Genomic DNA, 15,514 nt, shown 5'->3' with positions numbered 1-15,514 from the left:
GACAGTCCCCATCAGTGAGGTCCGGTACGACATGTTTGAAGAAGTCTTTCAAGAATGAGGGCAATGAGGGGCCAAAGATCGATTCTGCTACATTGCGAATGCGGAGGTTATTGCGACGAGAACGATTCTCTTGGTCCTCTTGTCCTTTAAGTGCCTCCACCTCGTTGTGAAGTCTAGATAGTTCAGTGCCAAGACGGCGTTGAGAGCGGCAGAGGTCGTCAGTTTTAGACTCCAAGGTGTCAGTACGAGTAACAAGGGCCGTAAGGTCAGACTTAAATTCTGTAATTGCATTAGAAAGTTCCTGTTTGAATGCTGATTGGACTCCCTCGAGCAAACTTGACATTACCGCTTGTATCTGAGGGTCAATACCCATATCCGATGAGCACGGGGAGGAGGGGGAGTCCGAAAGCAATGCAGGATTCTGAGCGCCCTTAGATATGGTCCAAAAAAAATTGTCTGGGCCTGTATAACCTATTTGTTTTTCGACATGGTGAAAGGCCAGTAGGATGGAGTGAAAAAACAGGGAAAAAAAAGGTTAAAAGGCAAAAGAGGGGGGAGCGATACAATTGGGTGAGTAGATATTGGGTGCGTAAACAATGGTCCAGGCAGGTCAGGTGATAGCTTTAGACGTGCATCCTGAATTCCAGAAGAGTGTCAATTCGGAGTCCCATAGACCCAGTCAGATTAAAGAATAAAAGACTAAAAGGACAATGTATGGTGTATATAGCACATATGGGGGGAGCAAACATATCAGGAACATGATGGTGAGAGCTATAGATGATTCTCAGTCGTGGCGGATAAATGACACAAGCTATTACATACCACCACTGTGCACCACCTAAAGTTCAGTGAGAAGGGGGATCTTTTAAAACAGTGGTGCAGAAAAGGAATGAAGAAGTGCACTCCCCCACTGCTGTATGCACCACCAAGCTCAAACAGCACTGAGGGATGAGAGGGGGGGGAGAGGGCACACAAAGTAGCAGCAGGAGCAGTGAATTATATTCCTCACTCACCCTTCCCCCCCCCTTGGTTACTGGAAGCCAGCCACTGGTGGGTCACTCAGGAGGGGAGCTCTGGCTACGATCCAGCCAACAACCAGGTCACTGCCTCTGATCACCTGGTCAGAGAAGGGAGCACCAGGATGGCCGCCGTTAGCTGGGAGCCAGGCAAGGCAGCATCCGTGCGCTCTCCAGGGCCAGGAGGGACAGGCTCCGGCGGGTGCAGGTGAGCGGCGGCGTCAGCGGAGGTCCGCGATACAGGAGAGGACAGCAGCACTCCGGGTCCCGGCGTCACCAACCTCCACTCCGGTCATCCAGGCGCTGGGCGGAAATTGAGGCCCTTGCTTGGGAGGGACGGACAGGCCGCAACCCGCGGGAGCGTGCGGGCACACTCCCCGATTCCGCGGACCTGTACCGCCGGCAGCTAAAGTTGAGCAGCAGGGCAGGGGGTGTGAAAAGTGGGGCTCAGGGACCATGAAAGGGGAGTATAAATAGTATTATCCCTCTGGTGGGGCAGGAGCACGGGCAGGACACATCTACCCACTTCAGCGTCAGGCCACGCCCCCTGATCTCTCTGCTTTCATTAAAGTCGTTCAACGGGAATTTGCCCCAAAGACTGACTGTCCGAATTCGACCATTGCAAACTCATCCGCAGCATCATTACCTGTGCAAGATCAAGGAATCAAAGACTTCCAAGTTGCCAAGGAAAGAAATACAGCAAAACCAGTTCAAGAACAACGGTCTGCTGATTTAAGACTTGGTCACGTTTTGTTTGATTCTGCTTCTGGTTCGTCATGTAGTTCGAAATTCTGTGAAGTGCAGTCTGGCATAGCACTTCTCTCCACTAATGTAAATGTTCCCATGCTCACTCTGGACTTGGACTCAGATTCCGAAGGTGAGTTTGTTGATGACTCAAGCTACTTTATGAGTGGAACTATTCTTCCTAGCCATGTCTTCTCCCAGGAAGATAATTCTATTTTCAGTGACGGTCAATGGTCCACTTGTTTGGATGACAAAAGTCTGGCTTCTGAAGAAGAAGATTGGGAAGACTTCTAGGAATCCAGTTTAAGTTTTCTCTGACTTTGTCTAATTTTCTTTTCTTCAGTTTCCCAAGTTGGTTCAGGCTTTCAACGCCAGATTTCATCTCAAGCCTAAGAAGTGTCCTGGGGCCACTCCTAATGGAGGGGGTGCTGTCACGATCTCGGTAATTTCTCATCTGTATTTACCTTCCAAATGCCTCCTGAGACTGTTCCAGCGTTCCAAGCCTGGATTCCATCTGCGCTGTCTGCATGCAGCATGCTGCATCCCATTGCCTCAAGTATCTTCATTGTGATTCTGGCAGCATCATGGTTAAAACTCACATGCAAGTTACAAACAGTCTTTCCCTCCAAATTCAAACATGGGCGCAGCCATGTTTGTTTACATCACATGTTACTTTTCAGCCTATCAGCTGTACTCTGGTCTCTGCCTAATTACCCAGCAGCTGCACTCTGGACTCTGCCTAATCAGCCAGCCAATGCCTGCTTCCCAGCAGGTATAAATATCCTGTTCCTGGGCTGGAAAGATGTCAGTGCTTGGTTGTCAAACCCAGTGATACATGTCTCTCCTGTCTGTGGTTTTTCAGCTATTGTTCCAGGGATTCCAGTTCCTGCGTCTAGCTCCACTTGAGACCCGCACCTGCTACCATCTTGCGGTGCAGCATTGTATCCTGTGACCGGCAGTTACCCGACACCGGCTTCCAGCGGTGCTCTGACCTGCCAGTAACCATTGGTGTTCCACCATCGATCTCCAGTAACCATCGGTGTTCCGCCATCGATCTCCAGTCGCCATCGGTGTTCCATCATCGATCTCCACCCACTATCCGTGTTCCGCCATCGATCTCCAGTCACCATCGGTGTTCCGCCATCGATCTCCAGTCACCATCGGTGTTCCGCCATCGATCTCCAGTCACCATCGGTGTTCCGCCATCGCTCTCCAGTCATCATCGGTGTTCCGCCATCGATCGCTAGCTTCATCGGTGTTCCATCATCGCTCTCCAGCATCACCAGTGTTTCCTCATTGATCTCCTACTACATTGGTGTTCCAACATCATCTCACAGTTCACCATCGGTGCTTCTATCAGCTCGACCTCACTTCATCCATGAGTCCCGTAGCACCCTCACCACCTGGGCCAGTACCACCCTGCATCCCTGGCAGTTCACAAGTACACACCTCATTCAGCATTCCACCAGCATCTCCAGCTTCCAGTGTGTCATCTGCTGGTCAGTTCCTACTCATACCATCTATACAGCGGATGGCTGTTGGTTCTCTGGACTATTCCATTTCCAGGTCTTCCAAGACTTACCTGAGTTACGCTACTCCCAACAGCTTCCTACTATAACTATACTTAAGGAACTGTGTTTTCTCCTGTTGTGCTACAACTCCATAATACTGAGTACCACTGTCTTCCGTGAACTGTCAATGTGCAAAGTGAACTGTGTTCAATAAAACATTTTAAACTTTTACAAAGTTGGCTTGGTCATGCCTTCGGGCATTTGTGCTAAAGGTTCACGTACACCTCAGCCCCTACAACTGAGGCTTCCCCTGGTCAGCACCAGCCCTCAGTTGTGACAGATTGTCGCTGACTTGGCATCTTGCTAAGACTGCATGTCTACCTAGTACTACTCCTTTGGCCCCGAAGGCTAAGAGTACTTCCTTTCATTCCTTTCGCCCTCCGGGTAAAGCAAAGGATCAGGCGTAACCGAAACAGTCTCACACTTCCAAAACCACCAAGCCCAAGCCTAAACGTGCCTGGGCTGCCCGACAGCCGGCTTCCAAATCTGACAAGCCTGCGTCATGATGAGGCGGGCCTCCACCTGGGGGATTCCAGGGTGGGAGGCCAACTTCTAAAGTTCACCCAGGTATGGTTGAAGACCACTTCAGACGCTTGGGTATGGGAAGTCGTCCTCACGGATACGCTATATACTTCAAGACACGTCCCCTTCCTCGCTGTTGCCTGACGGACATCCCTTCGGATCAGGTGAAGGCAACAACTCTCAGTTTAGTGGTGCAATCTCTCCTGGACACCGGAGTGGTAGTGCCGATGCCTCTGGCTCAGTCCCCAAACCGAATGGTTCCTACCGGCCCATTCTCAACCTCAAATCTTTGTACAAGTTTGTGAGGGTCTCCAAGTTTTGTATGGTGACCTTTCGCTCTATTGTCCTGGCTTTGGAACCAGGGGACTATATAGTATCCCTGGAATTACAGGATGCTTACCTGCATATCCCTATTGCCATGTCACATCAGCAATACCTGCCGTTTGCTATTAGCAATCTTCATTACCAATTCCGGGCTTTACCGTTTGGTCTGACCACGGCTCCGCGAATTTTCACCAAGGTCATGACAGTTATGACGGCATCAGGATCCTGCCGTATCTGGATGAACTGCTGATCCTAGCCAATTCCCCAGAAGTTCTCCTCCCTCATTTGGATTTGACGGTCCAGTTTCTGCAAGCCCACGGGTGGCTCATCAACTGGTAGAAATCATCCCTGGTCCCTGCCCAGAGCATGGTGCATCTGGGATCGTTGTTGGACACACACAACCAGAGGTTGTTTTTGCCACAGGAGAAAGTCCTGAAGCTTCAGGACAAGATACGTTGCTTCCTCTCTTGTCCGCCTGTGTCGATACACTCGGTGATGCAAGTACTAGGCCTAATGGTGTCGGCTTTCAACATGGTGGAGTATGCTCAATTTCATTTCCGCCCCCTGCAGAAACTGATTCTTGCCAAGTGGGACGGCCTGCCTCACCGGATCAGGTCTCAAATAATCTCCTGGTCTCCGGAGGTCCGTCTGTCACTGAGCTGGTGGCTGCAGGACCAACGATTGAGCAGGGGTCGTTCCTTCTGGATCTCCAACTGGGTCCTTTTGACGATGAATGCCAGTCTGAGGAGTTGGGGCTCGGTGTTGGAGCAACACTCTCTTCAGGGTCGGTGGACCAGGGAGGAGTCTCTCCTGATAAACATTCTGGAATTGCCAGCACTGTTCAATGCTCTGAAACTGGCCCTGCATCTGGTACTGAACAGACCTGTTCAAGTACAGTCAGACAACGCCACCACGGTGGCGTACATAAATCATCAAAGCGGCACTTGAAGCCGCATGGCAATGATGGAAGTGGCAAAGATTCTTCAATGGGCGGAACGCCATCTGCCAGCCATATCAGCAGTGTTCTCAACTGGAAAGTGGACTTCCTCAGTCGTCAGGACATACACGCCGGAGAGTGGAGGCTTCATCCAGAAGTGTTTCAACTCCTAATGGACAAGTGCGGCCTACCAGATGTAGACCTGATGGCGTCTCGACACAATCACAAGGTTCCGGTCTTCGGAGCAAGAACAAGGGATCCTCAAGCAGCGTTTGTGGACGCACTGGCAATTCCATGGAACTTTCGGCTGCCGTACGTGTTCCCTCCGGTGTCACTCCTGCCCAGAATAGTGAGGAAGTTCAAGCAAGAAGGAGGAATCCTTCTAATAGCTCCAGCGTGGCCCAGACGGCATTGGTTCTCAGACCTACAGGGTTTCTCACTAGAGCGTCCTCTTCTACTTCCGCAACGACCAGACCTCCTCGTTCAGGGCCCTTGTGTTTACCAGGATTTGGCCCGACTGGCTTTGACGGCGTGGCTTTTGAAGCTTCCGTACTGAGGGCCAAAGGATTTTCTGAGGCGGTCATTCAAACTATGTTGAAGGCCCGTAAGCCGGCTTCTGCTCGGATTTACCATAGGGTCTGGAATGCTTACTTTACTTGGTGCGCATCTAACAATCATGACATTTACAAGTTTAGTACGGCCAAACTTTTGGCCTTCCTACAAAAGGGCCTGGACTTGGGCCTTCGGCTGGCATCCCTCAAGGTTCGTATTTCTTGTCGGTATGGTTTCAGAGGAAAATTGCGATGTTCGTACATTCACTCAGGGTGTTTTGCGGATTCAACCTCCCTATGTCCCACCTGTGGCTCCTTGGGATTTGTCTGTGGTTCTGGAGGCTTTGCAAGAATCTCCGTTTGAACCTCTTGAATCTGTGGACCTTAAGTGGCTTTCCCTCAAGGTCTTGTTTCTGCTGGCTATTGCCTCTGCTAGACGGGTATCAGATTTGGGTGCCTTTTCTTGTAGGTCCCCCTATCTTATTTTTCACCGTGACCGGTCGGTTCTTCGAACGTGCCCTGGTTATCTGCCGAAGGTGGTGTCTTCTTTCACCTTAACCAAGAGATTGTGGTTCCGGCCTTTGTCTCTCCGGATTTATCCTCCAAAGAGCGGTCTTTGGATGTAGTACGGGCTCTCCGTATCTATGTGAAGAGGACAGCCTCCATTAGGAAGTCTGATTCTCTCTTTGTACTGTTTGGTTTTCACAAACGTGGCTGGCCTGCTAACAAGTAGACCTTGGCCAGATCGATTAGTATGGTGATTGCACATGCTTATGTACAGGCTGTCCTTCCAGCTCCTGCTACCATCAAAGGCCATTCTACTTGGTCTGTTGGACCTTCTTGGACGGCCCGCCATGGTGCGACCCTTGGACAATTGTGCAAGGCGGCTACGTGGTCCTCAGTGAACACTTTCATAAGGTTCTATGCCTTCGATACTTCTGCCTCCCAGGATGCTTCCTTTGGACGCCAGGTTCTTGTGCCCGCTACAGCACGTCCCCTCCGATCAGGAACTGCTTTAGGACATCCCCGATGTTATTCCCTGTGGAATACCAGTGTACCCCGCTGTAGAAAAGGAGATTTATGGTAAGAGCTTACCCTTGTTAAATCTCTTTCTGCGAGGTACACTGGATTCCACAGGGCGCCCATCCTGACGCACTTAGCTTCTTTGGGTTGGTATGGCATTAGCCGCTGATACCTTCTCCTGTCGTGAGAATGTGGTGTCTGTGGCTACTAACTGTTGTTGTCTCTTTTACCTGCTACTGCATTGGACTGGTTAACAAAACTGAGCTCCTGTGCACGGAGGTGGGGTTATAGAGGAGGCGGCGCTGAGCATCTTGGGAACAGTCAAAGCTTTTAGCCTGTTGGTGCCTCGGAGTTCATACTCTACACCCCCCCCCCCCCCCTGTTATTCCCTGTGGAATCCAGTGTACCTCGCAGAAAGATTTAACAAGGGTAAGTTCTTACCATAAATCTCCTTTTGTTGCTCCAATATGACAAATTGTGCCGATATCGTTCTAGTTTGTACCTTGCCTAAGAAAAAAATGCATTATATTTAAGTGCAGATTTTATTTAGAAAACCTGCGTGTAGAATCCAGAATTTTGCTGTTTTGGAAAGGTGCCATAATGCTGAAGAAAGAACCACTAAGTATTTCCTGGTGGTTGTTTAATTAAAAAATAAAACACATTTGCTTTTACTGTGCAGATGTGTCCTATTCCATCTTAGGCTGCATGTCGCGGCTTAGCGTATGGTAGCTTGCAGTGCGCTTACTCACGATCCGGCTACCCAGAGCTTAGAACGGGGGATCCAGCGGCGGCATGAGGCTGCACTATGTACGCATTGCGGCAGAGTCCAGACAGCAAAGATATACTAGGACATCTCTAGTTAACTTTCTTGCTATTTCAATGAAAATTATTTTTGTACCATTTTGGGAAGATTGTCTTTGCATTGTGAGGCTAAATAAGCGTACTATTGCTATATTCAGGAAATTCAAAGTCTTCTGGAAAACATACACGGTACAATTTATTTGGGTACTACATTACGTAAATAAATATGGATATTAATAATGGAATGTGACCAGCCCCAAAATTTCCAAGACGCAGCAGTGAAGGGTGTAATGGAGGCTTCATAAGTTTCTACTCATAGATGTGCTATGGTATAACTTGTGTTTTGAATAATTGGGTACCAAACTTCCCAACATTGGAGGTGGGCATCTCAGGACTGAGGGTGTGGCCATATATCAGCGGGCGTGGAGATGCCTTTAAGAGAGTATGCCTACTATGTCCTATGAGGGTTATTCAGAGTTGTTAGCAAACCAAAACAGCAATTTGGCAAAACCATGTTGCACTGCAGGTGGAGCAGATGTAACATGTGCAGAGAGAGTTAGATTTGCGTGGGGGGTGTTCTAACTGAAATCTAAATTGCAGTGTGAAAATAAAGCAGCCAGTATTTATCATGCACAGAACAATATAACCCACCCAAATCTTACTGTCTCTGCACATGTTACAGCTGCCCCACCTGCAGTGCAACATGTTTTGCCCAATTGCTAACTTTTCTGGTTTGCTAACAACTCTGAATAACCCCCTATGTCCTCTGCTGCATGAGTGGCAGGTGCACATGCGCACATTCACAGCAGCAGTTGATGGATATTCCTTCTCAACTGCCCGGAGATGAGGACTATGTAGTTGAATTGGGACGGTCAGAAGGTATGGGGTACCGCTCAGGTGTTTTTAGTGCTAGTATAACACATACAAACTGGTCTGACATTGTAATTCTGTCTTTCCAATGACCTCATACCCAATGCTAGTTTTCACTAGAGTTTGGGTGCGTCCATTCTATTTTTCTGAGTGCTACCAGCTGCATGTATTGGAGAAGCCTCTGTGACCTCCATTGATCCTTAAATCATGTAAACATTGTACACCCACTACTGATGCACTTGTATTCATGTTCCTATTGTTTTTTTGTAACACTGTTGGGTATGAAACCTTAAGTAGCATTGTACTTCCACAGTCTGCACACAAAGTACCTTATTTACCAAGCCGCTTCCTAGCTGGTGGAGGTGAAAATTTAAAATGGCACTCACGTTTTACAGTGACTGTGAGTGCTGTTTTAAACTTTTACCTCCAATCCGACAGGAATCGGCATGAACTAAACCTGTCCGTTCATAAATAAAGCCCATAATTGATTTTCTTGTGTAGCTCTTCATGAGTCTTGGTGACAGTATGTTTTCTTGTATTTCAGGGTATGTGAATACAGCAAAGAGAACCTCATGTCTCCCTCTAATATGGGGGTGATTTTTGGTCCAACTTTGATGAGGGCCCAGGAAGATACAGTAGCTGCCATGATGAACATCAAATTCCAAAATATTGTGGTGGAACTGCTTATAGAACACTGTGATAAGGTAAGTACCCTTTCCTTCCGACACACACACACTGACTATTGCAGTTCTCAAGTCATTTTGAAATGGTATATACAAAAATCCTGTATCTGTGGGGCATTGTAACCTTTTAAATATTTATATATATATATATATATATATATATATATACACACAGAGAAAAAAACCACAGCACTCACCACACCAGAAGCGGGGCACAGCTATGCACTTACCACTCACAGGGTGGGGTGCATGTAACACAGCACTCTCCACCACAAAAGCGGGGTACACAGCTGTACTTACCACTCACAGGGCGGGGTGCATGTGGCCCATGACCACATCGCTCTAATAAATACAAACAAAGAACCCAGCACTCACCAAAGTAAACTCACTTATCCTCAACAATTCAATAAATAAATGATGGGGGTTTAGTTGGTGGATTGGCCAATGCACGGAAGCCTGCATACCGATTTTCAAGGTACCCCACCTTCATGCAGGTCCTACACTATCACAGAGTCTCAAAACCTGACTACTTCACTGCTGTTACACAACTCATCTGCCTGCTAGATTTAATGTGTACCTGCCACAGACTTTATGGCTTTTAAAGGCACACTAGTCACCTATTGCACTGGCTCAAAGATGATTGCTAAGAAACAGCTGAGACAGGTTCAGGATAATAAAGTCCACACAGGGGTGCACGAGAAAGCTAGTGGCCACGGTTAATAAGAGCTAACCATAGATTAACCCCATCGTATACACACAGAGAAAAAAACCACAGCACTCACCGCACCAGAAGCGGGGCACAGCTATGCACTTACCACTCACAGGGTGGGGTGCATGTAACACAGCACTCTCCACCACAGAAGCGGGGTACACAGCTGTACTTACCACTCACAGGGCGGGGTGCATGTAGCCCATGACCACATCGCTCTAATAAATACAAACAAAGAACCCAGCACTCACCAAAGTAAACTCACTTATCCTCAACAATTCAATAAATAAATGATGGGGGTTTAGTTGGTGGATTGGCCAATGCACGGAAGCCTGCATACCGATTTTCAAGGTACCCCACCTTCATGCAGGTCCTACACTATCACAGAGTCTCAAAACCTGACTACTTCACTGCTGTTACACAACTCATCTGCCTGCTAGATTTAATGTGTACCTGCCACAGACTTTATCGCTTTTAAAGGCACACTAGTCACCTATTGCACTGGCTCAAAGATGATTGCTAAGAAACAGCTGAGACAGGTTCAGGATAATAAAGTCCACACAGGGGTGCATGAGAAAGCTAGTGGCCACGGTTAATAAGAGCTAACCATAGATTAACCCCTTCATATACACACAGAGGAAAAACCACAGCACTCACCACACCAGAAGCGGGGCACAGCTATGCACTTACCACTCACAGGGTGGGGTGCATGTAACACAGCACTCTCCACCACAAAAGCGGGGTACACAGCTGTACTTACCACTCACAGGGCGGGGTGCATGTAGCCCATGACCACATCGCTCTAATAAATACAAACAAAGAACCCAGCACTCACCAAAGTAAACTCACTTATCCTCAACAACTCAATCAATAAATGATGGGGGTTTAGTTGGTGGATTGGCCAATGCACGGAAGCCTGCATACCGATTTTCAAGGTACCCCACCTTCATGCAGGTCCTACACTATCACAGAGTCTCAAAACCTGACTACTTCACTGCTGTTACACAACTCATCTGCCTGCTAGATTTAATGTGTACCTGCCACAGACTTTATGGCTTTTAAAGGCACACTAGTCACCTATTGCACTGGCTCAAAGATGATTGCTAAGAAACAGCTGAGACAGGTTCAGGATAATAAAGTCCACACAGGGGTGCATGAGAAAGCTAGTGGCCACGGTTAATAAGAGCTAACCATAGATTAACCCCATCGTATACACACAGAGAAAAAAACCACAGCACTCACCGCACCAGAAGCGGGGCACAGCTATGCACTTACCACTCACAGGGTGGGGTGCATGTAACACAGCACTCTCCACCACAGAAGCGGGGTACACAGCTGTACTTACCACTCACAGGGTGGGGTGCATGTAGCCCATGACCACATCGCTCTAATAAATACAAACAAAGAACCCAGCACTCACCAAAGTAAACTCACTTATCCTCAACAATTCAATAAATAAATGATGGGGGTTTAGTTGGTGGATTGGCCAATGCACGGAAGCCTGCATACCGATTTTCAAGGTACCCCACCTTCATGCAGGTCCTACACTATCACAGAGTCTCAAAACCTGACTACTTCACTGCTGTTACACAACTCATCTGCCTGCTAGATTTAATGTGTACCTGCCACAGACTTTATGGCTTTTAAAGGCACACTAGTCACCTATTGCACTGGCTCAAAGATGATTGCTAAGAAACAGCTGAGACAGGTTCAGGATAATAAAGTCCACACAGGGGTGCATGAGAAAGCTAGTGGCCACGGTTAATAAGAGCTAACCATAGATTAACCCCTTCATATACACACAGAGGAAAAACCACAGCACTCACCACACCAGAAGCGGGGCACAGCTATGCACTTACCACTCACAGGGTGGGGTGCATGTAACACAGCACTCTCCACCACAAAAGCGGGGTACACAGCTGTACTTACCACTCACAGGGCGGGGTGCATGTAGCCCATGACCACATCGCTCTAATAAATACAAACAAAGAACCCAGCACTCACCAAAGTAAACTCACTTATCCTCAACAACTCAATAAATAAATGATGGAGGTTTAGTTGGTGGATTGGCCAATGCACGGAAGCCTGCATACCGATTTTCAAGGTACCCCACCTTCATGCAGGTCCTACACTATCACAGAGTCTCAAAACCTGACTACTTCACTGCTGTTACACAACTCATCTGCCTGCTAGATTTAATGTGTACCTGCCACAGACTTTATGGCTTTTAAAGGCACACTAGTCACCTATTGCACTGGCTCAAAGATGATTGCTAAGAAACAGCTGAGACAGGTTCAGGATAATAAAGTCCACACAGGGGTGCATGAGAAAGCTAGTGGCCACGGTTAATAAGAGCTAACCATAGATTAACCCCATCGTATACACACAGAGAAAAAAACCACAGCACTCACCACACCAGAAGCGGGGCACAGCTATGCACTTACCACTCACAGGGTGGGGTGCATGTAACACAGCACTCTCCACCACAAAAGCGGGGTACACAGCTGTACTTACCACTCACAGGGCGGGGTGCATGTAGCCCATGACCACATCGCTCTAATAAATACAAACAAAGAACCCAGCACTCACCAAAGTAAACTCACTTATCCTCAACAATTCAATAAATAAATGATGGGGGTTTAGTTGGTGGATTGGCCAATGCACGGAAGCCTGCATACCGATTTTCAAGGTACCCCACCTTCATGCAGGTCCTACACTATCACAGAGTCTCAAAACCTGACTACTTCACTGCTGTTACACAACTCATCTGCCTGCTAGATTTAATGTGTACCTGCCACAGACTTTATGGCTTTTAAAGGCACACTAGTCACCTATTGCACTGGCTCAAAGATGATTGCTAAGAAACAGCTGAGACAGGTTCAGGATAATAAAGTCCACACAGGGGTGCATGAGAAAGCTAGTGGCCACGGTTAATAAGAGCTAACCATAGATTAACCCCATCGTATACACACAGAGAAAAAAACCACAGCACTCACCACACCAGAAGCGGGGCACAGCTATGCACTTATCTGTGAGTGGTAAGTGCATAGCTGTGCCCCGCTTCTGGTGTGGTGAGTGCTGTGGTTTTTTTCTCTGTGTGTATACGATGGGGTTAATCTATGGTTAGCTCTTATTAACCGTGGCCACTAGCTTTCTCATGCACCCCTGTGTGGACTTTATTATCCTGAACCTGTCTCAGCTGTTTCTTAGCAATCATCTTTGAGCCAGTGCAATAGGTGACTAGTGTGCCTTTAAAAGCCATAAAGTCTGTGGCAGGTACACATTAAATCTAGCAGGCAGATGAGTTGTGTAACAGCAGTGAAGTAGTCAGGTTTTGAGACTCTGTGATAGTGTAGGACCTGCATGAAGGTGGGGTACCTTGAAAATCGGTATGCAGGCTTCCGTGCATTGGCCAATCCACCAACTAAACCCCCATCATTTATTTATTGAATTGTTGAGGATAAGTGAGTTTACTTTGGTGAGTGCTGGGTTCTTTGTTTGTATATATATATATATATATATATATATATACATTTTATTTAGCTTTCTTTGTTTTCAAATATTTCTCTTACGTCCTAAAGTATGCTGGGGTCCACATTAGTACCATGGGGTATAGACGGGTCCACCAGGAGCCATTGGCACTTTAAGAGTTTGAGAGTGTGGGCTGGCTCCTCCCTCTATGCCCCTCCTACCAGACTCGGTTTAGAAAAATGTGCCCGGAGGAGCCGGTCACAGCTAGGGGAGCTCTACTGAGCTTTTCTAGTTAAAGTTATTTTTAGAGTTTATTATTTTACAGGGAGGCTGTTGGCTACAGCCTGCCTGCCTGCAGCGTGGGACTAAGGGGGGGAGCAGTGTCCGCCCTGCGGGGTCTGAGCCACTGTCTCTGCTGACTGGACACGGCGCTCCAGAGGGGTCGGATCGTTCTCCGCCACAGGGGACAGCTCGCCCCAGCAGCATGCCGCCAAACCCTTACAGTGCTGAAGAGTGGTGAGTGAGACACCGAGCCCCCTAGCAAGCGGGGGCTGGTGTGAAGATGGCGGCAACGGGGAGGGAGCACAGTATGAACTGCGCTCCTGTGAAGGTTCAGAGGCACATGGTGCAGCGCTGTGAGGGGTGCCCTGAGCCAGCGCTTACCCCCACACTGGTCAACAAGTCTGACGGGGTCCACGGATCTCAGCTAGCAAGTTTTACCTCAGGCCAGTATAATTTCTGAAGAGCGGGAAGACAGTGCCATTAAGGGGGTGGAGCTTCTCCTCAGAGTGGACCCAGCAGCGTTCCAGCGCCATTTTCCTGCCTGCACAGTGCTGGATGGACGAACAGGTCCCTCCACAGCAACTCCAGCTATCAGTACACAGTACCAGGGGGTTGTAGAAGGGAGGGGAGGCTGTAAAATGACACTGTCTCCTATTAAGGGACACAGTCTGCGCTGACAAGGGGTCTCCCTTTGCTGAAAGCGCTGCGTGTGGGTTGGCTCCGATCTCTGTCTCTCTCTTGCCTTTCTTGGGGAACTCTGTTTGCCCCCACCTGTGTGTGTGTGGAGTGTTTGGTGGTCTCCTTTAGCTATGTCCAGGGACACTGTGTCATATGCTGCAGAGCATTTATCCTCCCAGGATGATCCCATTCCATGTAATCAGGATAGCACTGGTTTAGCACAGGAACCGGGAGGTGCAATTGAATTGTTTGTTGGGTATAAATATCCAGTGGGACATAAGGTGCACCATGCTTCTGAGGAAGGACCATAACTATTGGAGGTCCGAAACGCGTTAAGCAAGGTGCCTGTGACCATGGAAATTTCGGAGGGGTGGAACTGGGACTCTTACCATTGGTGTGGACTTCCAGGATTCTCTCTGGGACTCATTTCTGCTGTTTGTGAGGAATAGAAATCCCCATGTTTTTATGCTGTTACTTTTTGTGTTTAATGTGAGTGTGCTTTTAAAATTAAAACTGTGTAAAAAAATCTCAGTGTTGCACTAATGATATTTCTCCCTAAAGAAATACGGGAAAGAAGTACGATCTTGGCTGTATTGTGGAATTCAATATATGCGATTTCTAAAGTCCCTTTATGTGAGTGGAATATATAAAAATTGGGATTCTTTTGTTATCAAACGGTGTTGCACTATCAATCATTCTATTTTTGAGGTCAATATCGAGAATGGATACATTTATTAACGAAGCAACACCAGCACCCATGAACAAGTGAATCAGGTTGTGGTGTTTGTTATTATATGCATGTTCCTTCTGTCTGCGCCACTGGTTTTATTCAGTCTGTATTTTTGTAGTTTAGCACAGATACCAGCAAGGAAACCAGAGTGGTTTTCCTCTATCAAATCTTGGATTTCTCAGATTTCTGAGAGGGTTGCAAGTAATGAATCTGCAACCCAGGTATTACAGAGCTCTATGGCAGTGTGGCCTGTTTCTGGTACCTCAGGACACCCCGCTATATACCCCCACAAACGTGCGCTTGTGCATGTCACACAAGATGGCATGGATACCGATTCTGACACTACAGATTGTGATGGGGATGTGTTACGGGGGTCCGCATCTCTTGCAAAGAGGGTGCAATTGTTGATAGAGTCTATCAGGGATGTGTTAAATGTTAATGATACCACCCCTGAGTAGGTTGAGGAGGCTTTTTTCACTTAAAATAAAAAAGCCTCGCTAACCTTCCCTGCGTCAACGGAATTGAATGCTATATTTGAAAAAGCATGGGAAAACCCTGAGAAAAAATTCCAGGTCCCTAAAAGGGTCCAGGTGGCATTTCCT

At 47.7% G+C, this 15,514-nt stretch overlaps 1 protein-coding gene across 4 annotated transcripts in view; it reads left to right on the top strand.

Moving 5' to 3' along the window:
• OPHN1 (oligophrenin 1) overlaps positions 1 to 15,514 on the top strand; it is a 584,093-nt gene that overhangs the window by 487,821 nt on the left and 80,758 nt on the right. For all 4 annotated transcript variants that reach the window (XM_063937075.1, XM_063937074.1, XM_063937076.1 and 1 more), the window contains one exon: positions 8,904 to 9,063. In XM_063937075.1, the coding sequence (XP_063793145.1) occupies positions 8,904 to 9,063 (160 nt within the window). The remainder of the gene's footprint in view (positions 1 to 8,903; positions 9,064 to 15,514) is intronic.

This window comes from Pseudophryne corroboree, chromosome 8 (assembly GCF_028390025.1).
Source record: "Pseudophryne corroboree isolate aPseCor3 chromosome 8, aPseCor3.hap2, whole genome shotgun sequence".
In the NCBI taxonomy this organism is placed as follows: Eukaryota; Metazoa; Chordata; class Amphibia; order Anura; family Myobatrachidae; genus Pseudophryne; species Pseudophryne corroboree.
The sequence above is the reverse complement of the archived record's forward strand: the minus strand, read 5'-3'. Positions and strand labels throughout refer to the sequence as shown.